The sequence below is a fragment of the Urocampus carinirostris genome, chromosome 19 (assembly GCF_059441175.1).
Source record: "Urocampus carinirostris isolate Australia breed hairy pipefish chromosome 19, RoL_Ucar_1.0, whole genome shotgun sequence".
Classification (NCBI taxonomy): domain Eukaryota; kingdom Metazoa; phylum Chordata; class Actinopteri; order Syngnathiformes; family Syngnathidae; genus Urocampus; species Urocampus carinirostris.
This window is the reverse complement of record NC_142367.1, coordinates 25,227,003-25,253,629: the sequence shown is the minus strand read 5'-3', so window position 1 is coordinate 25,253,629 and position 26,627 is coordinate 25,227,003. Positions and strand designations below refer to the sequence as shown.

General features: G+C 42.5%; 1 protein-coding gene across 3 annotated transcripts in view; it reads right to left on the bottom strand.

Moving 5' to 3' along the window:
- Positions 1 to 26,627, bottom strand: part of nrg3b (neuregulin 3b) — a 422,858-nt gene that overhangs the window by 29,378 nt on the left and 366,853 nt on the right. For 2 of the 3 annotated variants that reach the window (XM_088323857.1, XM_088323855.1), the window contains 4 exons: positions 24,764 to 24,790; positions 15,855 to 15,957; positions 9,622 to 9,739; positions 412 to 512 (listed from right to left, as the gene is read on the bottom strand). In XM_088323857.1, the coding sequence (XP_088179983.1) occupies positions 412 to 512; positions 9,622 to 9,739; positions 15,855 to 15,957; positions 24,764 to 24,790 (349 nt within the window). The remainder of the gene's footprint in view (positions 1 to 411; positions 513 to 9,621; positions 9,740 to 15,854; positions 15,958 to 24,763; positions 24,791 to 26,627) is intronic. The other variant, XM_088323856.1, reaches the window with a different exon arrangement.

The window sequence follows — 26,627 nt, the reverse complement described above, 5'->3', positions numbered from 1 at the left end:
TTTTCATTTAGCGTGTAATTGATAACATCGTGGAAGTCGGCACAGATCGCCGCCGCCGCCAGTTTGTTATTCATCTGAAGCGTTTGGATCGCTCTTTCCCGATTCCTGCCGCCGATACTGTTCCCGTTCCCTATATCTCTTATTTTATGTTTTAACATGAGGATACGGCTGGAAATGTAAATTTTCCCAACAGGGATGAATAAAGTATCTATTTATCTAAAGCTTCGTGTTTACTTTGGCAGCAAATTAAAGCTTGGGTTTATTCAGGCTCGGTTATCAAATCAAGTTAGTCCATCGGGTTCGGGTTAATATAGACTCAGGTCGGGTCGGGTTGAATTTTTCATTTAGCGTGTAATTGATAACATCGTGGAAGTCGGCACAGAATGCCGCCGCCACCAGTTTGTTATTCACCTGAAGCGTTTGGCTTTGGATCGCTCTCTCCCGATTCCCGCCGCCGATTCTGTTCCCGTTCCCCGCGCCGATTCACCGGAGCAGGGGTGACCGCCGCAGGCCTGTAAACAAGACACAAAACGATTGTGGTAAATAGACGCGTTCTGTGACATACTGGGCTCGAAACGACGCCGTCACATGTGACCTTCAAACTAAGGGATGCTAAATCATGGTGACGCTCCGCAATTGTGTCCTTGTCCGTCTCGGCGATCCATTACATTTGTGGGTCTTCCTTCTTATTTGTGGTCTGCTGGTGTATTTTGCTGTGATTGTGGAATGGATTCTCAGCTGAAGGGTTCATGGACCCTTTTCAAGGTCAAATTCAAGCACTTTTTGAGGACATCCAAAGACAATTTTTTAATGTCCTCAGTACCAGCCAGAGTGTCAATGTGTCCACAATAAACAAACAGAAGGATATCTACAGCGAGAACTAGATTTTAACAGGTTACCACATTGAAAATCAATTATTAATTAAGACTCTGAGGAAAGTCCAAAGAAATTGTGATCACCAGTAGAAGTTCTGTGGATTTTAATCAGGTCCGGTAAGAGACTGTGGCTAAGCTACGTGAGAACTCTTACAAGCTTGCTGAGCCCATGAATGCCAGATCCATTACCTGATCTTAAACAAGCACATGCTGTTTTGGTCATGATTACTCATTGCCCGGCTGTCAAGAGATCCCTGTCAGATCGTTGTGCGAACCGTTGCTCCCAGCTCAGAAAGCTCTCCTGTTTAGACTGTTCCTGCCCTGTTTTTCTCTGCCTGCCAACCTGTTTCCAGACCTGACTCTGCCCCGTTCTGCCTTCCCGACCTGTTTTGCCCCGCTACCTGCCTGACACCTGTTGCTGACCTGGTTTCCGAACTCGACACCGCTAATGCTAGTTGCCTGATTGATTCCCCCTCCTATTTATACTTAGTACGCCAGTCACTCCTTGTCAGTCCGTCAGCGAACCTCTGTAAGGCAAGCACTTTGACTCTGGCTCCCGTCAGTCCTGTCTTCATCCGTAGCCTACTCGTCTGTTCCTGATTTTCCGTTTTTCCGCGGCTATGGAACGGTTTTTGACCACCGACCACGCTCTGATCTCCCGCTCCGGCTATCGACCCGATTTTGCCCATTCGACCACGCTCCGATCTCCCGCTCCGGCAAACCCGCTTCCGCATTCCGATCACGCTCCAATCTTGTGAGCTGCGTGCTCCTTCGGATCCGTGGCGCTTGCTTCCTCGATACCCCAATAAACTTTTGTGTGAAACGTTACGCGTTTGGGTCTACCGTTTGTTCTGGTTTTGACAGTTTTTTTGTTGTTTTTTTAAAATTCTGGAGACGGATTAACATCAGATAACATCCACAACTAATAATGTCAAAACATTGGCATGAGGAATTTCACTGTTCACATGAGAAACTATTTTCATGGCCAGGGCTTGCCAACATAATGAGGACACACTTGTTTGGACAGGAAATTCCAGAGTTGCTGAAAAACCGACTTTAAAGAAACGAGTGTCATCGAAATAATAATACTCAGCTTGATTTAGAAAAACAAATGTCATCGAGAGGATAACACTGCGGTTTGAGTAGACACAGCTGGAGATTGCGAAAGGACGGTTGTTAAACACCAAGACGAGTTTGAGAAAAACAACCACGTCATCAGGAAAGGACGCACCGGGCAAAACAACATGTGATATTTCTGACGTGAAACGGAGGGTATAAAAGCTGATGTATAAGAGAAGAATGACAAAACCTTGTGTCAAATCTTGTAATGAAAATAAATGGTTTTCTCCCTATCTGCCATATCGTCTGCGTATGTTTTGGAGCGAGGCCCAAATACGTTCTGCTCTGAAACTACCACAGCGTTATCATTTTTTCCTAGTGAAGGATTTTGTATTTTATTTATTTGACTATAAGGCAGGGGTGTCAAACTCATTTTAACTCGGGGGGCCGAGAGAGAGAGAGAGACAGAGAGAGAGAGAGAGAGAGAGAGAAAGAGAGAGAGAAAGAGAGAGAGAAAGAAAGAGAGAAAGAAAAAGAGAGAGAAAGAGAGAAAGAAAGAGAGAAAGAAAGAGAGAGAGAAAGAGAAAGAGAAAGAGAGAAAGAGAGAAAGAGAGAAAGAAAGAGAAAGAGAAAGAGAGAGAGAATATGAAAAACAAAAGAGGTAAAAAGAGGAATAGTGAGAGAGGGGGGAAGAAAGGGAGAGAAAGTAAAATCCAAAGACAAATAGAAAGAAAGAGAGAAGGGTAGAAAGAGGGAGAGCAAGAGAGAGAAAGAGACAAAGGAAGAGAGCAAAATAAGGTAAAAATACAGAGAGAAATAGAAAAAGAGGAACAGAGATAGAGAAAAAGAGAGGACTGAAAAGGGGAGGGAAAGAGAGGAATACAAGTGCAGTGTTTGTGAGAGGCACCTGGCTATTTCAACCTGCAGCTCGTTTTTCTCTTGCGCTTCTCTGAGTGTTGTCTCGCGGGCCGGATTCAATCCCTTAGCGGGCCTGATCTGGCCCGCGGGCCGCCTGTTAGACACCTGTGCTATAAGGGATTTTATACAATTCTATACAAGTTACATTTATTGAATGCAATGGAGATTTTTCACAGAGGAGGCTTAAGTTCGATGACAGGTCGCGCCGTTCCAAGTGCGGAGTGTTTTGGCTCACATTTCCCAATAGCGGCCGTGCAGCCATGTAAGGCGCTAACCTGCTTATTGGGGGTATTAGGGGTTCAGTGTCTTACCCAAGGACACTTCGACATGTAACACGGAGGAGCCGGGATTCGAACTGAGATCTCTTGATCCCAAGACGAGCGCTCTACCTCCTGAGCCACAGCCGCTTGGTGTTGCTGTGAGTTTTTTAGACGTGGCAGCGCCCTTCGGTGAGGAGGCGGTGAAGCTGGCATCCGGCCCTCCCCATGGGAGGAGTCGGCACGCCCAGGGGAGGAGTCGGCACGCCCATGGGAGGAGTCAGCACGCCCCATGGGAGGGGCCGACACGCCGGCTTGGGAAAAAGACATGGGCAGAGAAGACGAAAGATCGTGAGAGCAGTGTTCACTTTACCAGTGAAAAGTGATGGGTCCCGGGGACTGGCATGCTCAAAAATCTAGGGGTCCCAACAGAGATCTATGGCTCCCCAAAATTTAGTCTTATCCAGGTTGAAATTGTAAATCGCATGAATTGAGCCGAAAAAGCCGGGTTTCTAAAAAGAGACGGACTTTTCACCATACAATTCGAGATCGGCGAAAACTCGAACCGCGAGACCAAAACAACATCTGCCGGATCTGCCTGACGAAAAGTTTGGAGTGTGGTAAATATTTGTTTAAAAAAATGTAATCGGGTAATAATTAAAATTTGGTGTCAAAAAAGTTGCGTCCCGGGGACAGTTGATTTGAGACTATGTGTCCCCAGCAAAAATGATGCGTCTAAGGCTGCAGGGACGCGGGCAAACGAGAACACTGTGAGAGAGAGGTTCGACGAAGAGCGGCACTAATTCAACTAATTCGATGGAATTCACTTAGTTACTACTTTTTTCTTAATACTTTAAGAAAATAAATCTGCCCCTGTGTGGAAATACTAGTCTCTTATACGTTTTTCCATAAAGAAAAGAGCATGCATTGTTGGGCGAATGAGGGTTATGTTTGGTTTGATAACTAATTCTAACTATTTGGTAACGTTATTTTATTTTTGATAGATTTTTTTCCCTAACACTAAGTTTCTTTGTTGTCCTGAAATATAATATAATACCAAATTCGCCTTCCCGAAGTCGATTTTCCACAATTACCCGGAATCTCCATTCCACTTGTGAACTGTAGAGGGAGCCCCGCAGCACCGTCAATCCAATTATTCCTCGATGGCGCTCATCGCGGATCCATTTTTAGCAGCGTTTCAAATAAAAAGATGTTGGAAGAGCTGTAAATCGGCGCAGTGAACGCGCTCGGGGGGTAAATACATAATGTGGGAAGAGAGTAGAGTATGTCCCCTGTCTCCTTCCTTCACTGGCGTATTCCCTCCGCCACTGCCTTTAATTACACCTTACATTTTTACGCTCGGATTAGAAGATTACCGTAAGTTCCGGACTATAGAGCGCACCTGATTATAAGCCGCACCCACCACATTTTAAGAGGAAAACCGATTTTGTACATACACAAGCCGCACCTGTATATAAGCCGCATGCGCCCGCATTTAAACATGTAACACAAACACAAACACACATTTAGCCCAAATCCCGCGATTGAAACTAAATGTCCTTCATTAAAGTCCACAGTCCAAAAATCACAGCGGGCAAAATGAACGGAAAAATGATACCGGTACTTAAGGTTTGATGCAGACCTGCAGAGTCCGGATCCCGTTGAAAGTAATCCAAGGGAAAAAGTGTATATTTCCAAAGGTAAGGGTGGGAAAAATATATACCGTAAATTCCGGACTATAGAGCGCCCCAGATTAGAAGCCGCACCCACCACATTTTAAGAGGAAAACCGATTTTGTCCATACACAAGCCGCACCTGTATATAAGCCGCATGCGCCCGCATTGAAACATGTAACACAAACACAAAATGAACCCAAACCCGACTTCAAGTCCCGCGATTGAAACTAAATGTCCTTCATTAAAGTCCACAGTCCAAAAATCACAGCCGGCAAAATGAACGGAAAATGATACCGGTACTTAAGGTTTGATGCAGACCTGCAGAGTCCGGGTTCTGTTGAAAGTAATCCAAGGGAAAAAGTGTATATTTCCAAAGGTAAGGGTGGGAAAAATATATAACCACTATTGTCCTCTGTGTCTGTTCCTCACCTTTACCCCACTTCCCGTCACCCCGCGTTTGTTCCGCCCCTCCTTTTTCATTCGCCCGTGCAAAACGTATCAGAATAAGTGTCTAAAATAAATACAAATAAATACATGACAAAAATATACAGTTGCAAATACATATTATACACGGGTTACACATATTTACAAAGAAAGACGGTACACCGAGAGAGTTTTCAAAGCTTCAAGTCAGAAAAATTACATAAATTGGCCGCATCACTGGATAAGCCGCAGGGTGGAAAGTTAGGGGAAAAAATAGCGGTTTATAGTCCGGAATTTACAATAATCCCACAAAAGATTAGGTTAACGGTTTCCTGGTTTTTCCAAAGTAAACAATATTATCTGCAAGAAGCACCAGCAGGAAGTCGAAAACAGGAGATCAGGAATACAAGGTTGCGTGGATCCTGATCTACCGGTAGATCACAAAGGATCACTGCGAGGTATTCGAAACTATACCAATTCATTCCATCCCAGCTAGTTAGATAACAACTATATTTGACATTCAAGCGCAACAATGTGATGTCAGCCAATCGGTAATCCCGGTCTGTGATTGACCTGCAGAACAACCAATCAGATGAAGGCAAAATTTTCACCATTTTATTGCTGTTCCTGGGCTAACAACAACTAAGGCTACTCAGCATAAGAGCTGAAACAATTAAACAATGTAAGAAAATGAAGAACATTGTGTTATGGTCTGACACACCTCCTACCTCTATTAGGCCCCAACAGGGGCTTGAACTGGACACAGGCATATCACACACTATTACGAAGAACCCTCTAAAAGGACATTTCGAAGAATACACCGGGTCGAGTCATTTCCATCTCATTCCACCACTACGCCGGGTTTGTCTGTTTCTTTGTTATTTTGCTCAAAACAGTTTCTATATCCAGTTTTGGGTCATTGTTTCTAGTTTCACATTTGTCAGGTTTTGTTTCTGGTTTCTGGTTCGGCCATTTTGTCCCCACTTCTTTGTTGCTTTGGTATTGGTTTTGTTATCAAATACAGTAATCCCTCGGTTATCGGAGACCGAGACCACCCGCGAAAACTGAAAATCCGCGAAGTAGCGGCGCCCCTTCAAAAATGCTTAAAAAAACCGTATACAGGTATACATGATAAACAGTGCCACATAAGAAAGGGGTGAGGTGGGAGGAGTTGAAGGAAGGGGGGTGAGCGAAGCGGTACCTCACCATGACTAAGCATTGTGTCAGGGCCTCCCCCTCCCCTTCACAATAAGAGTGTCCACACCGTGTCCTCAGTTGGCATAAGCTCGTGCTTGCTCAAGTCAATAAATGCTTTTATTGAGAAGGTATATTTTTTTAGACCCGCGAAGCTCTGAACCCGCAAAAGTAGAACCGCGAACTCGCGAGGTTCCACTGTACAATGTTTTTGTGCACGCCTGTTTCCAGTTCCTGCTTCCCCCACATGGGTCCATCTACCTCTTTGAAAATTCCATTAAACACATGCATTGCTTGACAAAGTTCTGAAGCAAATTTTCCGCTGTCTTGTGATATTAAGTAGAGGACATTACTGTAGCTCTTCTTTCCGCCACTATCGGCATGTGGCGCTGTGAGACCCAGCATCCACCCCGAAGAAGAAATCCGCTTCCTCTTCCTAGTTCGTGTGTAAACATTCTATACCGTAAGAACTTTGACATTTTTATTGTTTAATATCTGGTGCATCCGTTCAATATGATTGGTGTGAAGTGTAAAGAAGAGGCAAGCTACTTATTTTGAAATGAAAGTGGAATAGGAAAAATGATGCGGTTGAGAAAATGGTTGGATCGCTTATTTTGAAGCTCACCTTCCAAGAGTAAGTTAAACTTCACTTTAATGAGCATATTATTCGATGAACTGTTTTTTTTTTAAAGTACAAAACGATACAGGTTACTTATAAAAGCCTTAAACATAGAACTGAAGCAACTTACAAATAAATTCAACTTACGAACATTCGTCCGGAACAAATCTCGTTCGTTCGTAATATTGATTGACATAATATAATGAACGTCACATGATTCCGATTCTTTTAACGCCAGAGGAGAGGGCCTTGCAGGCCCCTACGGCCCACCACCATAGAGTCAACGTTACACGATCAAAAATACAGTAAAAGCCACTTTTGTAAAGCATGCCCCTAGTGGCAGATCACAGCAACTGCAAGACACACACCATGAGTTTAAAAGATAATGTTCATTATCCAAAGTTGTCGACTCGCTTCCATAAAACAAAGTAATGGATTTATACCAGTATCATAAAACGATGCGCTCCATAAACACCGCGTCCTGTTGTGATTTTAATCAGGATGCTGTTGTGCCACCCGAATTTGGACCCTGAGTCTTTAAGCGGACCGACTATTTTAAACTTTCGGTCCAACTCTCAGAAACTGGAAAAAAAAACATCATTTTTGGGGGGTAATATTTAAGCAGAGACTTTGAGTTTTTGGTTTTGGTCCCCTTTTGAGCATCCCTGTTTCCACCTTCTGCTTCCCCCGCATGGGTCCATACACCACAGAAACTAATCAATAATCTCATATGTGGGTGTTATTTTGATTTATTTATGAAACAAGGATCAACAATAACTGTAAAATTCCAGGGACATTGTCATTGCAGTATTATGAGTATTATTGTTTTTTTTCCTTCTCTTCCCGAATATACTACTATGGAAATACTACCTAACGATACTTCAGAAATAATACAAAAATAGTAAAAAAATTAAAACTACATTAACACTACAAAAAAACTACATGATTTCAATAAAAATCTGACTTCAGAATCACTCACAAAAATACAGTAATACTTCAAAACTAAATAAGAAATGAAGTACTTAAAACAGGGACTAATTGTTGTCAGGACCAGGACAGGAAGCAGAACCCACTCGCGTAACGATCCATTTTATTGGGGAGAAGTAAAAGGAGCGCACACTCGATCAGGAGATCATTGGTCGCGGGAGTAGATTGCACGGAAAGCGGAAGTGGTCAAAATTAAACAGATTGCGGCAAAGCAAAACAGGAGCAAAAACACAGCAAAAAATGATTGATTCACCGGACTCGGCAAAACAAGAGCAAAAACGGAGATTGTCAGGACTTGAGGTGTCAAAACAGAGTTTTGCAGACGCTCCGACCAAGGGCGACTCAAAGGACAGCGTTTAAGTAGTCACAGGGAGCGGTATGTCAACGAATTTCAACCGGTGCCCATGGGCGGGGCCAATTGGGCGCCATGGCAACCGTGACAATTGTGCTCGTTTCGAAACCAATTTGAAACAAATCTATTTAATAGAAGTATAACATGTCACGCAGCACGGCGGCGCAGTGGTTAGCGCTTGTGCGGCACAGTTCATGTCATGGGAACCTCCTGCGTGGGTTCAAATCCAGCTCCAGACTTCCTGTGCGGAGTTTGTATGTTCTCCCCGTGCTTGCGTGGGTTTCCTCCGGGCACTCCGGTTTCCTCCCACGTTCCAAAAACATGCATTTCGAGTGAATTGGCCGGTCCAAATTGTCCCTAGGTGTGAATGAGCGAATGAGTTGTCTGTCCCTGTGTGCCCTGCGATTGGCTGGCAACCAGTTCAGGGTGTCCCCTGCCCACTGCCCCCCCGCGACCCTAATAAGGATAAGCGGTACGGCTAATGAGATGAGAGATGAGATAACATGTCACATAGTTGCCCACCCCTGGAGTAGAAACATGGAATGAATTCTAGTATGGCTGCAAATGACCGAGTAATAGGGGGCCCCGAATCTTATTTAGCTAGGGGCCCCGAATCTTATTTAGCTAAGGGCCCCATGTATCACAAGCCTGTGAGTTTCCCGCTGAATGCCCTCAACTGCGCTCTCTCCTTCAGCCCCAGCTGCCACTCGTTCCTTATCTATCCCTCTCTCTATTCAAGCGCTTCCTTTCCGGTCACTCTTTGTCAGTCCGTCAGCAAACCTCAGCACATGCAAGGCAAGCACTTTTGACTCTGGCTCCCGATTTGATTCCCACCTGTTCCTTGCATCCTGCCTGTCTACATCATCTTACTGCCTGATTTCTTTCCCTGATTCCTATCGATCCCCTGCCTCTGGCTTCCCGATGGTCTCCAGTTCCCTGACGCGCTTCGTTCTCCTATCCCGGGGACCCGACTTGTTTCAATCCACGACCGCACTTCGTTCTCCTATCCCGGCTACCCTGATCGCTGTTTTTTTTCCTCTCTCCCTGATCCCTTACTAAAGAGTTGTGTGAAACGTTACGCATTTGGGTCCACCGTTTGTTCTGGTCCTGACACCATGAACACTTGGGCTGGTCCTTCCCCTACTTCATATCATTAGAGTATTAGTAAACATTGACAGTTTTTCCCAAAACAGCGTTTTTTTTCTGCGTTCTCTCCGAGAAAACTGGATAAAGTATATTTTATAAATAATGAAGTACTTGCCTTGTGGAGCGTGTACTGCGTTCTCAAAGATTTGGACATCAGACCCGAGGCATTGATGTTGCAGTCCCTCAAGCTACGACTTTCTGAGAAATGAGCCTGGAGTTTTTGCCCGTGTCTCCTATAGAAAACAGAGAAATAGACATCCATATTAGACTTCTTTACACCCTAAATCACTTATGTCAAAGCCGAGGGCCGCGGGCCAAAACCGGCCCGCCGGGCTTCCGAATCCGGCCCGCCCAATATTAAAAATACAGACAGAAAACCAGCAAATATTTATGTATATTTATTAAGATATTACATGCAAAAACACGTCTTAGCTAGCCAAATTTAGTGCTCAAGAACAGGGTTGGGTAGGGTTATAAAAAAAACTAAATAGGAATCAAATGATGACTCACAACACGTGGTAAGCTTTCTCTCCTGGCTTTGATCTCTTTGATCTCCGGCAAAACGAACATCAAATGCGACAGAAACAAAATGAAAATCCATCCAAACAGCTTGCCAACATCATTTTCTCCGTTCCATGTTTATTTTGTCTTATATTAGCATATTTGGTATTGGAGTAATCAAAAAGTAATTGAAAGTAATCCAGTTAAAGTAACCCTACCCAACCCGGAACAGGACAAAATAAAGGGGAACAATAGCGGATAGGAAAAACCAACAGGAACAGGAACGAGTCGAAACCCACGTCTTGCGGGGCAAAGGTTCGTTGACGGACTGACAAAGAAAGAGTGAGAGCACTGAGCTTAAATAGAAGGAAAGACAATCTGTTAATGAGCCGCAGCTGGCACCACACGGGCGGGGCCAATTGGGCGCCATGGCTCACAACACGTGGTAAGCTTTCTCTCCTGGCTTTGATCTCTTTGATCCCCGGCAAAACGAACATAAAATGCCTCAGAAACAAAATGAAAGGGGAAGGGAGTTCTTCTATTACAATATACCACGTGGAAACGCGACCTTCATTTTTGCATAACCCAAAATAAATGTCCATACATGATGCATAATACAGCAACAAATACACATATTTATTCAATGCGTGGTCTATGAAGTCAGACCACCGGGAAACATGGCAACAATTTCAAGCGTTTACAAGCACTTTGTCCCAAATTCAAGCCATTTTCAATCCGTGAAAACACATTAAACTACCAAATTTTCCAGGATTTCAAGTACCCATACGAACCCTAATTAGAATCAATGCAAAATGAACTCTTAGCAGTTATTATTATCATGGTTGGGTAGGGTTACTTCTATTTCTTGACCTTTTTTTCTTATATAAATATAAATATTGGTATAATATATCAGGTATTTTTGCATTGTCTTCAAATCCATTTTTTAATTCACTGAACGACAGTTTTGTACCACTAGGAGGCACTAGATATTTCAAGAACCTCTGCCTGCAGTTCCCGCCTCCCCCGCATGGGTCCATTCTCTCCAAAACATAACACTCTGTAAAATAAAAACACATTTCTTTTCTTTTTTTCTTATATAAATATAAATATTGGTGTAATATCTCAGGTATTTTTACATTGTCTTCAGATCAATTTTTAATTTACTGAACGACAATTTTGTACCACTAGGAGGCACTAGATATTACACAAAATTTGTTCGCAAATTTGTTTATCTGATTATTTAATACCATACATAAAGTGTAAGCGGAGAAAAACCTAAACGATGTGAAAATCCGTCTGTGAATGAGTTCATCGAAAACTGAATCGACCTCGTACGCATCCTACTTTTAAAGTAAACGCGAGCGGAACATTTTCATTAAACGAAAATTACACACATACATTTTCCGTTCCTATTTTCCCCGACTGAGGAGTGATATTTTAGTCGCGAGCAATCGGAGGCCATTCCTTCCCCTTGGAGTCAACTTTGATGGAATTAAATATTAACCGATTCCTAAAACTTTTGAATTAAATGCTAATTTGCCATTAATAGTTCATCTTAAAAAAACACGGGGGCTGCTAAACTGCGCCTCGCTGCATACTAAATACTTTCTTACCCCGGGGCACGGAAACAACGATTCACGGGGAAGTTATTCGGTCTTAAACTTCCATATGAGAATCATCAGGATGACATTATCGTCCCTATAAAAGCATAGGTACAGCGCCTTGCAAAAGTAATACCCCCCTCAAGAGCCTTCCGACATATTGCAGGCCTCAAACTTGTAGAAAACAAATCATCATATTTTCTAAAAACCGACAACACGTGAGACACAAAGAAACCTCGTTTTATATTGTGCTAACAAATAACAGATGTAAAAGTTAGTGTTGCAAAAATATTGCCCCCCCTTTGGATTAATACTTTGTACAACCTTCTTTTGCTTATTTTATTTTCCATAAGTTTAGCTTATATTAAACTAGAAATATTTGCCCATTCTTCCTTAGAAAGCAGATAGATAGATAGATAGATAGATACTGTAGAGAGAGATAGATGGATAGATACTGTAGAGAGAGATAGATAGATGGATACTGTAGAGATAGATAGATAGATGGATACTGTAGAGAGAGAGAGAGAGAGAGAGAGAGAGAGAGAGAGAGAGAGAGAGAGAGATACTGTAGAGAGAGATAGATGGATAGATACTGTAGAGAGAGATAGATGGATAGATACTGTAGAGATAGATAGATAGATAGATGGATAGATACTGTAGAGATAGAAAGATCGATAGATGGATAGATACTGTAGAGATAGATAGATAGATGGATAGGTCCTGGAGAGATAGATAGATGGATAGATACTGTAGAGATAGATAGATGGATAGATACTGTAGAGATAGATAGATAGATGGATACTGTAGAGATAAATAGATAGATGGATGGATACTGTAGAGATAGATAGATACTGTAGAGATAGATAGATAGATACTGTAGAGATAGATGGATAGATACTGAAGAGATAGATAGATGGAAGGATACTGTAGAGATAGATAGATAGATGGATGGATACTGTAGAGATAAATAGATAGATAGATAGATACTGTAGAGATAGATAGATAGATACTGTAGAGATAGATAGATAGGTGGATAGATGGATAAATAAATAGATAGATAAATAGATAGATAGATGGATAGATTGATTGATACTTTATTCATCCCCGTAGGGAAATTCACACTTCCAGCAGTATTTTTTTGTTGTTTATTGACAGATTAACAGGATGGCCTCGGGGTGCTGTGTTGTAGTTTAGCAACAGCGGAGTGGATGACGTCACACGCTAGGCCAAGTAGCTCAAGTTCCTCAAGTTACGATGGTAATCGTTTGTCCACAGCATACTTTTAGATCATTCCGTAAATACTTTATAGGATTGAAGTTTGAGCTTTGGCTTTGCCATTGCAGCACCTTCATATTTTTTGTTTCAAACCATTCCGTTGCAGATCTTGCTTTACGTTCAGGGTTGCTGTCCTGTTGGAAGGTGAACTTGCACCCCGTTCTCAGATTTTCTGCCTGAATCTCCCTGTATTTGGCTCCCTCCATCTTCTCACTACCAATAACAATCTGAAGAAAAGCAACCCCCAAACATGATGCTGCTAACACCATGTTTGACAGTGGGAATGGTGTTTTCAGGGTGATGTACATTGGTTGCCTTTAGCTCAAACTGTTCAATTTTGGTCTCATCTGATTGGAGCAGCTTGTTCATCTTGGGCTTTATCATGCTTATTATGCTATTCTTTCAGAAAGGGCTTCCTCTCTTCCATGAAGGGCAGATTTATGCAGAGTACGACTAACAATTGCCCTATGAACATATTGTAAAACCTCAACTGTGTATGCCAGCATTTCATTCTGAGTGTTAATGGGTCTCTTGGTTGCTTCTTTGATTGCTTGGGTGGGCCAGGTTTGCAGCGGTTTTATACACTCCATTTTAATATTATTGCTCCGAGATGTGTAAATGTTTCGGAATTTTGATGTATCCTAATCCTGCTTTGAACTTTTCCACAACTACATCACAAACCTGCCTGGTGTTCCTTAGTCTGTTCTCCAGGGTCTCCTTTCACGGACCACTGATCCCATCACAGAGCAAGTTCATTTAAAACTAAAACCAAAATGACACTATTAGGTGGACATTGGTTCCTTCAGAAATCATCGGGGATTTGAGAATACAGGGGGCCAATATTTTTGCAACACCTACTTTTTAGTTTTTTCATTGTAAAAACGAAATAAATCGAATCGCACTCCACGATCGTGTCTCACTGGTCGATTCTCGGAAATTATTTTCAGGTTTTTTTTAGCTTCAAGTCTGAAGCCTGAAATGCGGCGATACGAAAGGAATACTCAAGGGGGGCCATTACTTTCGCTAGAGACCGAATTTAAGCAAGAGCGTCCGAGTCCGGTGCATTCATTACAGCTCCGGTCACGCTGACCGATTGGTGCCGCGAAAGCGAAACCCGATTCTTATTTATCGCGACGCATTCAATTAAGACAATTTATAAGCTGCATTAACCCCCAACCCATAGAACAAACCCCCCACTCCCGGCTTTTACAGAGTGCTGTTAATTCTCTCCGTAGGCGTTTTTTTCCTTTCTGCGTCTGGCCGTGTGAGTCATCCATGTCGGCGGGCTGATTCAGCAGCCATTCATAAAATCTTTTCTTTCGATTCAATTTCTCCTCTGCGAAGATTAGTCATGTGACGCGATTAGAAGACTCTCATTAGGCAGATAGTTATGTAATTATGCGGCGATGCCAAGTGTCCGTAGTCTGTTTGCGCGACCTGCTTTAAATTGCCTATTAGCGCTCGATATGTTCTTTTTTTGTGCCGTTCGTTTTGTGAATTCTTGAAAAGACACAGAGTGGATTAAGTTGGATTCCCTGGTTGAAGGTACAGTGTGTCATATTTGATACCAAACAGACGGGGTCGATAACGGACAGGACGGGACAGACAGGATCTATACACGAGCAGATACCAGACAGATGGATTCGATACTGGACAGGACGGGATAGACACTGGCGCAATATATCAGACAAGACGAGACAGATGGGATCTTTACGAAATACTGGAGTCTCTCTCTCTCTAGCTATCAATGTCTCTCTTTCTCTCTCTCTAGCTATCAATGTCTCTCTTTCTCTCTCTCTAGCTATAATGTCTCTCTCTCTCTCTCTCTCTATACCTATCTCTTTTTTTCTCTCTCGCCATCTCCCTCTCTCTCTCTCTCTCTCTCTCTCTCTCTCTCTCTCTCTCTCTCTCTCTCTCTCTCTCTCTCTCTATACCTATCTTTTTTTTCTCTCTCTATCTCTCTAGCTATCACCATCTCTCTCTCTCTCTCTCTCTCTCTCTATACCTATCTTTTTTTTTCTCTCTCTATCTCTCTAGCTATCACCATCTCTCTCTCTCTCTCTCTCTCTCTCTCTAGCTATCACTATCTCTCTCTCTCTCTCTACCTATCTCTTTTTTTCTCTCTCCCTCTATCTATACCTATCTCTTTTTTTCTCTCTCTCTCTCTATACCTATCTCTTTTTTCTCTCTATCTCTCTAGCTATCAATCTCTCTCTCTCTCTCTCTCTCTCTAGCTATCAATCTCTCTCTCTCTCTCTCTCTAGCTATCAATCTCTCTCTCTCTCTCTCTCTCTCTAGCTATCAATATCTCTCTCCCTCTCTCTCTCTCTAGCTATCAATATCTCTCTCTCTCTCTCTCTCTCTCTCTCGCTCTCTCTCTACCTATCTTTTTTTCTCTCTCTCTCTCTCTCGCTCTATACCTATCTCACTCGCTCTATACCTATCTCTCTCTCTTTCTCTCTCTCACTCCCCCTCTCTCTCTATCTATCTATCTATCTATCTATTTCTCTCTCTCTCTCTATACCTATCTCTTTCTCTCTCACTCTCTCTCTCTATATATATGTATCTATATCAATACCTATATCTATCGATATGTATGTATAATATATATATATATATATATATATATATATATATATATACGATCATTACAAAGACTTTCAATGTAGTCGTGAAACAAAATTACCCGATGTGTATGTGCTATGAAATACAATTTTTTTAATTTCTTGATGTTTTTTAATGCAATCTTCTCTTACTGTTGCTTAAATCGTATGCGCCTTATAGTGCTGTGCGCCTTATATATGAAACAAATAAGAGTTAGAATTTGAGGGTAAGGCGTGCTTTCTTTAATCGAAAACCTACACAACCTCTCGACAGATTTAGCTTAAAAAGCCTTTTTCTGTCCATTATTTCAAATTTGGAGAAAAGTAGCGCTCGCTCAGTACCCGTGGCCCCATGGACGGTCTCTTACTTGTTGCGCCGGTAGAGTGCCATGCACGCCACTCCCAGGAGACACATCCCCGAGGCGATGCTGAAAATGGACAAGACTTGCCTCTGGTAGGTGTCACCGCTCTCTGGAAAATAAACCATTTTTGTTAACTCATTCGGTGCCATCACATACAATAGATTTTGAGAAACATTGAGTGCCAAAATGAAAAAAACAAATTTTTTTTTTGGTTTTATTCTTATTAAACTCTTACAAAGAGTTTAGAACAGCTCATCAGTAAGTATAACGGCTCTAGGAATGATTCCATTGTGATAAATCACCATTAGATGGCAGTAATGGCTTCGATCAGATCTTTGTCCACACGTCAAGGAAGCCCCCCACTTCCGAGTTTTGCTTTCTGTATCAAGTGATTGAGAGTGTGTAGGCAGCCCATATGCAGGGTTGGGTAGGGTTACTTTAACTTGATTACTTTCAATGACTTTTAGATTACTCCAATACCAAATATGCTAATAAAAGACAAAGGAAACTGAATATGAATCAAATGATGACTCAAAACACGTGGTAAGCTTTCTCTCCTGGCTTTGATCTCCGGCAAAACGAACATAAAATGCGACAGAAACAAAATGAAAGTAAATCCAACATCATTTTTGCCATTCCATGTATTCCGTTACTCCCCAAGCCTGCACAAAATTTAGTAATTTTATTCCTATTTAGTTTCTTTTGTCTTTTATTAGCATATTTTGGTATTGGAGTAATCCAAAAGTAATTGAAAGTAATCCAGTTAAAGTAACCCTACCCAACCCTGCCCATATGGCCAGGAAGTGTAGTGAAACAGGGTGGTGGGAGTAGCGAAGTCATATTTCTAAAAATGTGACAATGTCCTTTTGTTATCGTCGAGGCAGAGAGGGATGACGTTTTGTGCCCTTTCGTTTGAACGCGATTGCCGTACAGACCGATGACGTTTTCTTGCGATAAAATGTTATTTTACGAGCAAAATTCACCTTGTGTTTTTGGAAAGCATTGTTTGGATATTGGAGGTATCAGAAAAGCAAAAAATAAAAATGGAAAAAACCCTAAAAAAATGCATCCTTTCACAAAAAAACAGTTTTCTCGGAATAGAGGGTTTCCAAGAATTATAGCAATGTTCAACTGTTGTTTACTAAACTATAATAAAAGCTAGAAACATAGAACAGAGAAAATCTTCATTGCACTCAATGTAACTTGTATTTAATCGTATAAAATCCTTTATATAGCGCGTGTGCAGCACAGTTCTAAGGTCTTGGGAACCTCCTGTGTGGGTTCAAATCCAGCTACCGGACTTCCTGTGCGGAGTTTGTATGTTCTCCCCGTGCTCGCGTGGGTTTCCTCCGGGCACTCCGGTTTCCTCCCACATTCCAAAGACATGCATTTCAGGTGGATTGGCCGGTCCAAATTGTCCCTAGGTGTGAATGAGCGAGCGAGTTGTCTGTCCCCTGTGTGCCCTGCGATTGGCTGGCAACCAGTTCAAGGTGTCCCCTGCCCACTGCCCCATGATTGCTGGGATGGGCTCCAGCACCCCCGCGACCCTACTGAGGATAAGCGGTGCAGCTAATGAGATGAGACATATTTCTTGCTGATAAAAGATGAGGATTGAAACTCTCTTTTGATATGTCCTTTGCCTAAAAAGCCCTAGAACAACATTTTCTGCAGGCCTTCGAAAAATGCGTCCAAAATCGGCTCTTCTGATTCGAGAAAAACGTCCGCCATTGAAGGAGTCAAAGATCCACAATGTCATCAAGGGAAGTAATTAGTCACGCGTGAACCTCAGTGGACGAAACAACCTAGCATAGCGTTTCCCGTGAAACGGACTGGCTGTTATGTTTAAACTTTAATAGACGCTCAGAATAAGGAGAGAATGGATCAATGGATTTTGTATTAGCGAGAAGAAACAGGGAGTGAAGCCTTCAGATAGGAGAATTGTTTTAAATCGGTATGAATAAGGTCGTTAACTAATCCATCCCGTAAATGATTAGCTCTTCTGGAAGCACAGTGACTTTTCAGGAATAATGGATCTGGAAATTATAGACTCCCCAAGATAATGAGTGTCTGCTCTGTGGAGAAACAACCGTTACATACGTTTTGGTAATTGGTCCTTACTACTTTGCATACTAATGACAGGAATTTAAATCTAAATTTTGTAGATGGGGCTGGGAATCCCCTCCTGTATGTCAATCTCCTAGAAAGAAATCCCCTGAGATGGTTTGGACCTATAGAAAGAATGGATGAAGGCCTTTCGACTAAAAGAGGTGCAGAAGTGGAGGGAAATAGAGGGAGAGGAAGGCCCAAATATGGTTGGTGGATGCCAGAGTGTGTGCTAGGACTAGGCTGATATTGACGCATATGATGCGGAGGGGGTAAACCAGTGTATGCTGTCGGGCCTCTCTACTGATAAAAAGGTTACATGGCATAGCAACTCACTCCTTATTGGGCTGTGGGTTTAATGTTCTGTGTCAGGTTGGGAAGAGCGAAGGGGAATGAATGTTTAGTGATTTAAGAGTGTTATGTTAAGAGCATATGGCTTCAGTATATAGATAGTGAAGGATTTTATACGATTAAATACAAGTTTATTGAATGCAATGAAGATTTTCACGGAGTAGGCTTAAGTTCAATGATAGATCACGCTGATCCGAATGCGGAATGTTTTGACTAGTTCTGTTGATAACAGGACTCTGACGCAGGACGGCAGGCATTGTTTGGAGAAGTTGTTTTGTTTAATTCCAGACATTGCAGCGCTCTTCTCCGAGATGGTGGAGCCCACGTGGGGGCTTCCCTGGCACGTCCATGGGAGGACCCGGCACACCAGCTTGCGAAAAACCGTGGGCCGAGAAGAGAAAAGGCTGAGAACTTCAGGGGAGGCTGGACAGAGAATCGAGCGACACTAATTCTGCCATATTTCAGAGTTGAAAGATTTTATACATTTGACTATAAAGGATTTTATACGATTGAATACAAGTTACATTTATTGAGTGCAATGAAGATTTTCACAGAGTAGGCTTAAGTTCAATGACAGGTCACGCCGTTCCAAAAGCACAGTATTTTGACTAGGGAATTTTGATAACAGGACGCGATGTTTTGAGAACAAGGCCCTGATGACGTAGAAACGCTAGGTGTTGTTTTGAGTTTTCCAGAAATCGCGACGCCCAGGGGGGGCGTCCTTGGTACGCCCATGAGAGGAGTCGAGACGCCATCTTGCAGGGAGACATGGGCCGAGAGGAAAAGGCTAGAGGACTTGAAGAGAGGGCTCCACAGAGACTCAAACAACACTAATTCGGCTAATTCGATGGAGTTCACTTAGTTTATTATTTAAGAAACTAAATCTGCCCCCGTGTGGAAATACCGGTCTCTTGTCCATCTTTTCCATCAAGAAACGAGCGCGCATTGTTAGGTGAATGTAGGTTGTGTTTGGTTAATGGAGTCAGAAAAATTTGATAAACGGTGCACTTTAATTTTTAACTCCCAACAGAAGATACATAGATTGTATGTTCTTTAACTTGTCATTCTGGTCCTTTGAGCCAGATTCCTCCTAATTTCCCAGACTGTTCTTGAGGTTAGTCCCGTGTCACGCTGTCACAGCGATAAAATACCAGAAAAAAAACGTAAGAAATCCCCGGGATCTCCGCGGCCTGGCTGCAGTAAAACTTTCAGGAGACATCACCACAACTCGGATGTGACCTCTGTTGGCTCTGTGGTTTTTGAGCTTGTCGGCGGTCCCGGGAGGTCTTCCTTCATCTGTGCTTGTCTACTCCCGTTTTTATCAAGCTTTTTGAGTGCTTCCTGCGGTCACAATCTTGGGAGCGCAGCAGCCGTCGAGTTGCAATTTAGCGCCGGGACGTTCCTCAGACGAGAGCTCCTAAGTGTGGAGAAGTGTCAGTGCTGTCCCCGTCAGCCAGATGACCTCTCAAGCACTCTCCGAATGCTGAGCCGGGACGTGGGATCTGAGTTTTTGTCCAGGCATAACAGTGTTCGTTTGAGCTGTAAAGTGACGGGTCCCGGGGACTGGCATGCTCAAAAATCTATGGGTCCCAACAGAGATCTATGGCTCCCCAAAATGTAGTCTTATCCAGGTTGAAATTGTAAATCGGCCACACATATATAATATAAATCCATATTTTCATTCAGTTTTAATCATCACAGTTTATTGGTAATACAAATCAGTTATCACTTCAGATTTTTCAGTTCATATATTCTTCGTGGTTTGCTGTCCCGCCCCAGTTGTAATGCCTTCTCAAGGTCCAATCCATTATCATCCTCCTCATAGCGTCACCAGGAATATAATTTAATCCATTTTGGCAGAAAAGTCCTTTTCTTGCTAGGAGTATTCTTTTGTGTATTTTCTTTCGTCGAATCGTTCGCTTCAACACGCGTGTTTTCCTTGCCTCCGCGATCTTCTGAAGAATTTCTCCGCCGTTTTTTCGTGTCGGAATTATTACAGTTGTTATCACTTTCGGCATTATGTTTCGGCTTTTTACTGACACTGAAAAAATGACCAATTTTGCGTTGATTTTCACCTTCCCTCAACGAGAACCACCACAATGAAATGAAATGAAATGATCTGCATTTTATATAGCGCTTTTCAAGTCAATGACTTCCCAAAGCGCTTTACAATGTGCTCCACATTTCCCAATAGCGGCCTTGCAGCCATGTAAGGCGCTAACCTGCTTATTGGGGGTATTAGGGGTTCAGTGTCTTACCCAAGGACACTTCGACATGTAACACGGACGAGTCGGGATTCGAACTGGGATCCCTTGATCCCAAGACGAGCGCTCTACCTCCTGAGCTACTGCCGCCCCTATAATAATGACGTCATCTCGAAGCAACGAGATCTCGTTGGCCGAGATCGGCGTGCGGACGAAAACTCGAACCGCGAGACCAAAACAACAATGGTGGATCTGCCTGACGAAAAGTTTGGAGTGCGGTAATCTTTGTTTAAAAAAAAGTAATTGGGTACTAATGACAATTTTGTGTCGAAAATGTGGCGTCCCCGGAGACGCAAGTTGATTTGACACTATGCGTCCCCAGCAAAAATGATGCGTCCAGGACGCAGGGACGCAAGCAAACCAGAACACTGACATAACGCAAACGCGGAGATCGGGGACAAAATAACATGCATTTTACGAGCAAAACCATTAAGGCCGGTGTCGCCACTGGCCTTTGGTGTTTTGCTGTGTGTAGCTTTTGGGAAGAGTCCCATTTATTTGTATAGCCCTTAATCACAAAGACTCTCAAAGGGCTGCACATACCCTAGACCAGGGGTCGGCAACCTATGACACGCTGGGGTTAACCAGTGGCACGCGAGCGCACAGCAAAATAATAATGATTATATCTTAAAAAAATTGCGTTTTTACCTGAAACTTAGACATTTCCAATTGCGCGCCGTGTTATTTAGAGGCTTTATGTTAGTCAAGTCAAGTCATTTTTGTTTGTATAGCCCTTAAACACAAAGAGTCTCAAAGGGCTTCACAGGTTATTACACAGACTATTTTTCTCAGACTATTATGACACCATCCCCTGATCTGGAACCAACATGAGGGCAAGGAAAAACTCAAAAACCTCAACATGAGGAAAATGAAGAAACCTTGAGAAGGGACAGTCTCAAAGGGCTACACAGATTATTGCAAACTACAGACTATTATGACACCCTCTCCTGATCTAGAACCAACATGAGGGCAAGGAAAAACTCAAAACCTCAGAATGAAGACTATGAAGAAACCTTGAGAAGGGACTCCAATACCAAATATGCTCATAAAAGACAAAATAAACTAAATAGGAATCAAATGATGACTCACAACACGTGGTAAGCTTTCTCTCCTGGCTTTGATCTCTTTGATCTCCGGCAGAACGAACATCAAATGCGACAAAAACAAAATGAAAATCAATCCAAACGGCTTGCCAACATCATTTTTGCTGTTCCATGTATTCCGTTACTCCCCAAGCCTGCACAAAATTGAGTCACTTTATTCATATTTAGTTTATTTTGTCTTTTTTTATCGAAAAAGGCTTGCCTAGTGTTAACTGAGGTTCGCAGACGGACTGACAACAGGGGACAGTGTGTCATGATTACTGATTTGGATCACCTGTGCCCGCTCGTTTGGTGCTAGCCGCTGCAGGCTACCTGATTGGTCCCCTCTCCTTTTTTAAGCCCAGTCCTGTCACTCTCCAATTGTCAGTCCGTCAGCGAACCTCTGTTGTTACAAGGCAAGCGTTTTGACTCTGACTCCCATCTGTCACGCATTTTGCACCCGTTTTTCCACCCGCCCATTCCTGATCTCCCCGTTTGTCTCCGACTACCACCTGTTTTGGATTCCGACCACATTTGCTCTCCCGTCCCGGCTTACGACCCGTTTTGGATCCCGATCACATTTTTGCTCTCCTGTCCTGGCTTGCCAACATCGTTTTTGCCGTTCCATGTATTCCGTTACTCCCCAAGCCTGCACAAAATTGAGTCATTTGATTCATATTTACTTTCTTTTGTCTTTTATTAGCATATTTGGTATTGGAGTAATCCAAATGTAATCCAAAGTAATCAAGTTAAAGTAACCCTACCCAACCCTGTAAGTAGAGACAGGTTTGTGGATATTGTACATAGATCTGCCCATTTCTAAACCTGCTCGTCGCCCCCTTGGTGGAAAGGAGGCGTGCCAAACCCCAACAATGCGCCATAATCATTAGCACAGCAGCTCTAAAAGTAATCCAAAGTAATCAAGTTAAAGTAACCCTACCCAACCATGGAAACAGTGAATACATTTGACGGACTCGGAAATTAAATTGGGCTCCGATCGCGAACGTCGGGTTTCGGAAGGTTCACACCTACAACCCTCCTTCCCGGTTCAAAGCCCAGCTAAGGGGAAATATCCCGGCGTGCGGCATTAGTTGTTTGCCATGTTCAACGGCGAGTCTTATTGAGCTAGCGGGGGCGAGGAAATGAAAAACAGTCGGAAGGCGTGTTCGGGAGCGGACGCCTTCCCTCCGGACTGGTAGCTGCTCTCTATTATTAGCGGAAAAGAGAAGAAGAATTGTTTGTTATCCACGAGGCGGACGAGAACGTCGACGGGTCCCCGTCGCGCGTTCGATTGCCATTTGTTGTATTTAGCTAAGAGGAACGCCACCTGCCGCAGTCACTCTAACGCCGCGACCAAGAGGCAACACGCACCGAATTCCCTTTACTGCCACGTTTCCATGGCGACTAGACCACGTTGATCTTTACGAGGTGAGGTTTTTGAGGAACTGGATCGGGAGCAACGGTTCCTCGAAGCTTCTACACAGTCTGTGAGCTTTGCGTGGAACAACAGTAAAATTTGGCAGAGTGTGCGGCAACATTGGTTATCCATCCATCCATTATCTGCACCGCTTATCCTCAGTAGGGTCACGGGGCTGCCGGAGCCCATACCAGCTATCTTCTGGCAGTGGGCAGGGGACACCCTGAAGTGGTTGCTAGACAGTCACAGGGCACACAGAGACAAGCAACTCACTCCATCACACCTAGGGAAAGTGTTCCCTCTAAAATGCGCACTGCTCGCCCATTCTCAGCGCACAAGAAAATCGAGTCAGCGCACAAAAATTAGGGCTCAAAATGACTGATTAAGAAGTGACTTAAGTCAAAGTTACAGTGCATGAAGGTAAAAATACACGGGTTCCTCCGACGTTGTGTCCTAAATGCGGCATTTTGAAGTCGAGTCGAAGTAGAACGAAGTTGAGTAGTTAGTAGAGTTTGTCGAGAACCGGCTTCTTCGGCTCGGCTCACTAAAAGGAACCGGCTCTTTCGGGTCCTAAACGCGGTATTTTGAAGTCGAGCCGAAGTAGAACGATTTTGAGTAAAGTTAGTAGAGTTTGTCGAGAACCGGCTTCTTCGGCTCGGCTCACTAAAAGGAACCGGCTCTTTCGGGTCCTAAACGGCTCTTCAGGTTGTTTTTGCTTCTTTCATCCCAACACGACCAAATATTACGTAAAATTATAAAAAAAATGACTTAAAAGAAGTGGGGAATAGAACAAAAAATACAAAAATACAAAAATGAAAAAGTAGTGAAAAGCTGAGCAAAAAAAGAAACAAAAGGAAGGGGAAAAAAAGAAAGACAAATTTAGAAAAAAGCCAGAAAAAAAGAAAAGAAAGAAATGTAGGAAAAAAAGTAAATAGAGAACAAAAAGAAAAAAGTAACAGCTCGGAAAAAATAAACACAATGAGAATTTTTTGAAAGGAATTAAAAAAAAAGTTGAAAAAAACACGGAAAAAAGAAGAAAAACTTTGTGTTGCATTCAAATCATTTCCAATGATATCAAGTGAATCTTATTGCCAACATTGTACTTTCATTCAAAAGTGCTAATAAAAGACAAAATAGGCTAAATACGAATAAAATGACCAAATCTGGTGCAGGCTTGGGGAGTAACGGAACACACGGAACGGCAAAAATGATGTCGGCAAGCTGTTTGGATTTCTTTTCATTTTGTTTCTGTCGCATTTGATGTTCGTTTTGCCGGAGATCAAAGAGATCAAAGCCAGGAGAGAAAGCTTACCACGTGTTGTGAGTCATCATTTGATTCATATTTAGTTTCTTTTGTCTTTTATGAGCATATTTGATATTGGAGTCATCCAAAAGTCATTGAAAGTAATCCAGTTCAAGTAACCCTACCCAACCCTGGTTTCTACTTTCCACAATATATAAAGGTTTTGATTTCGTGTTTGTGTTTTGATGATCCAAAACCTTTGTGAGTGATATATACGCAAAAAAAAACCAACACAGAAATCCGGAAGAGGGCAAATACTCTCTCATACCACTGTATATTGTTTACGATATTTATGTGTTTCTATCTAAGAAGATTTGATTGTGAAGCAGGCCCTCGGGTAGGTAATATCATTCTGGCTGTTTGCTTAACAAACACAGACGGCGAGGGGGCCTTACCCATAAACTCAATCCCAAGTTCGTCTGCTGTCGGGGAAGGATCCGAGTGGAAGCATAGGGAGAAAAAAGAAGAAGAATCAGACATTTTAAAAAACATTTACCTTCAACAGCTTTGAATACAAACCACCGAGACGGCAAAGGATTAAAGCCGAGCAAATAACAAATCGTAAAGCTTTATGTCACTGCTTTCTTTCCCTCCCCCTTATATCGATTTGTCCCCGGGGTTTCTGGGTAATTGTTCCCACTCGTCTCCCAGTGTGGCTTTTCCGTGCTAGCGGCTCGGAGATCCGTTACTATCGGGTGGCACTCTTTGACCCTCAAAGAGTCAAGTCGCATGCCGGTGCTGCAGGGACTGATAAAAAAAAGCGGCACCCCGTGTTCTTTCCCCTTCCCCTTTTTTTATGTGGCTGTAACGTAATCGCGTTTAAATTAAAATGAAAGCCCTCCCCGGTAATTGCTTTTCTGACAGAGGTGGGCTGGCTGTTAAATAGAGCTGCCGGCGGATTCTTGGAAATCTTTCTGGGGAGGGGGGAAGGAAAAGTAATGGATTTGGATCGGGGACGTCCCTCAATGGCGGAAAAATACGTGGGAAAGGTTGCAAATATCGACAATTTTCGGGAGACTGAAAAGCTGACTCCCATGCGGGGCAGGACTAAAGAAGAAAGGAAGAGGGAGAGGAAAAAAAAGAAAGACAGTGAAAGAGAGAAGAATGAGGGTAAAAAAAGGAGAGAAAGATAAAAAGTGAGCAAGAAATATATTGAAATAGAGGAAAAAAAGGGAGAAAGAATGGGAGAAAGGAGGGGAGAAGGAGAGAAAAAAAGAAAAATGATAAGAGATGAAGAGGGAGAAAAAAGAATAGATAAATAAGAGAGAGAGAGGAAGTGTACAAGAAAGAAAGTCACAAAGAGAGACACAAAGAGAGAGGGAGAGAAAGAGGAATAGAGAAAGAGAGAAAGAGAGAGAATGAAAGAAAGATAAAAAGAGAGAGGGAGACAGGTAGAATGAGGGAGACAGAGAAAGAATGAAAGAGATAGAGAGAAAGAATGAAAGAGTGAGACAGAGAGAGAATGAAAGACAGAGAAAATAAAAGAGAATGAACGAGAAAGAGAGGGAGGGAAAAAGAAATAAAGAAAAAGAGAGAAAGAAAAAAAGAGAGAATGAAAGAAAGATACAAAGTGAGAGGGAGACAGGTAGAATGAGGGAGACAGAGAAAGAATGAAAGAGATAGAGAGAAAGAATGAAGGAGTGAGACAGAGAGAGAATGAAAGAGAGAGAGAATAAAAGAAAGAATGAACAAGAAAGAGAGGGAGGGAAAAAGAAATAAAGAAAAAGAGAGAAAGAAAAAAAGAGAATGAAAGAAAGATACAAAGAGAGAGGGAGACAGGGAGAATGAGGGAGACAGAGAGAATGAAAGAGAGAGAGAGAGAATGAAAGAGTGAGACAGAAAGAGAATGAAAGACAGAGACAGAATAAAGGAGAGAATGAACGAGAAAGAGAGGGAGGGAAAGAGAAATAAAGAAAAAGAGAGAAAGAAAAAATAAAAAAGTATGAAAGAAAACGAGAAAGCGAGAAAGAAAGAAAGAGAGAAAGAAAAAGCAAGATAAATAAAGAGAGAAAGATAGAAGGAAAGACAGAAATAAAGAAACAAAGGAAGACAGAAAGAGAAAAACAAATACAGACACAGAATAAGAAAGACAGAAAGAGAAAAAGAGGGGAATAAAGAAAAAAAGAAAAAACAAAAGAGCAAGAGAGAGAAAGAGAGGGAGAGTAAAAGGGAAAGAAAGTGAGAGAGAGAGAGAGGTAAAGAAGGAAAAAAGAAAGGGAGAAAAAGAAAGAGATAATAAGATAAAGCACAAAGAAGGAA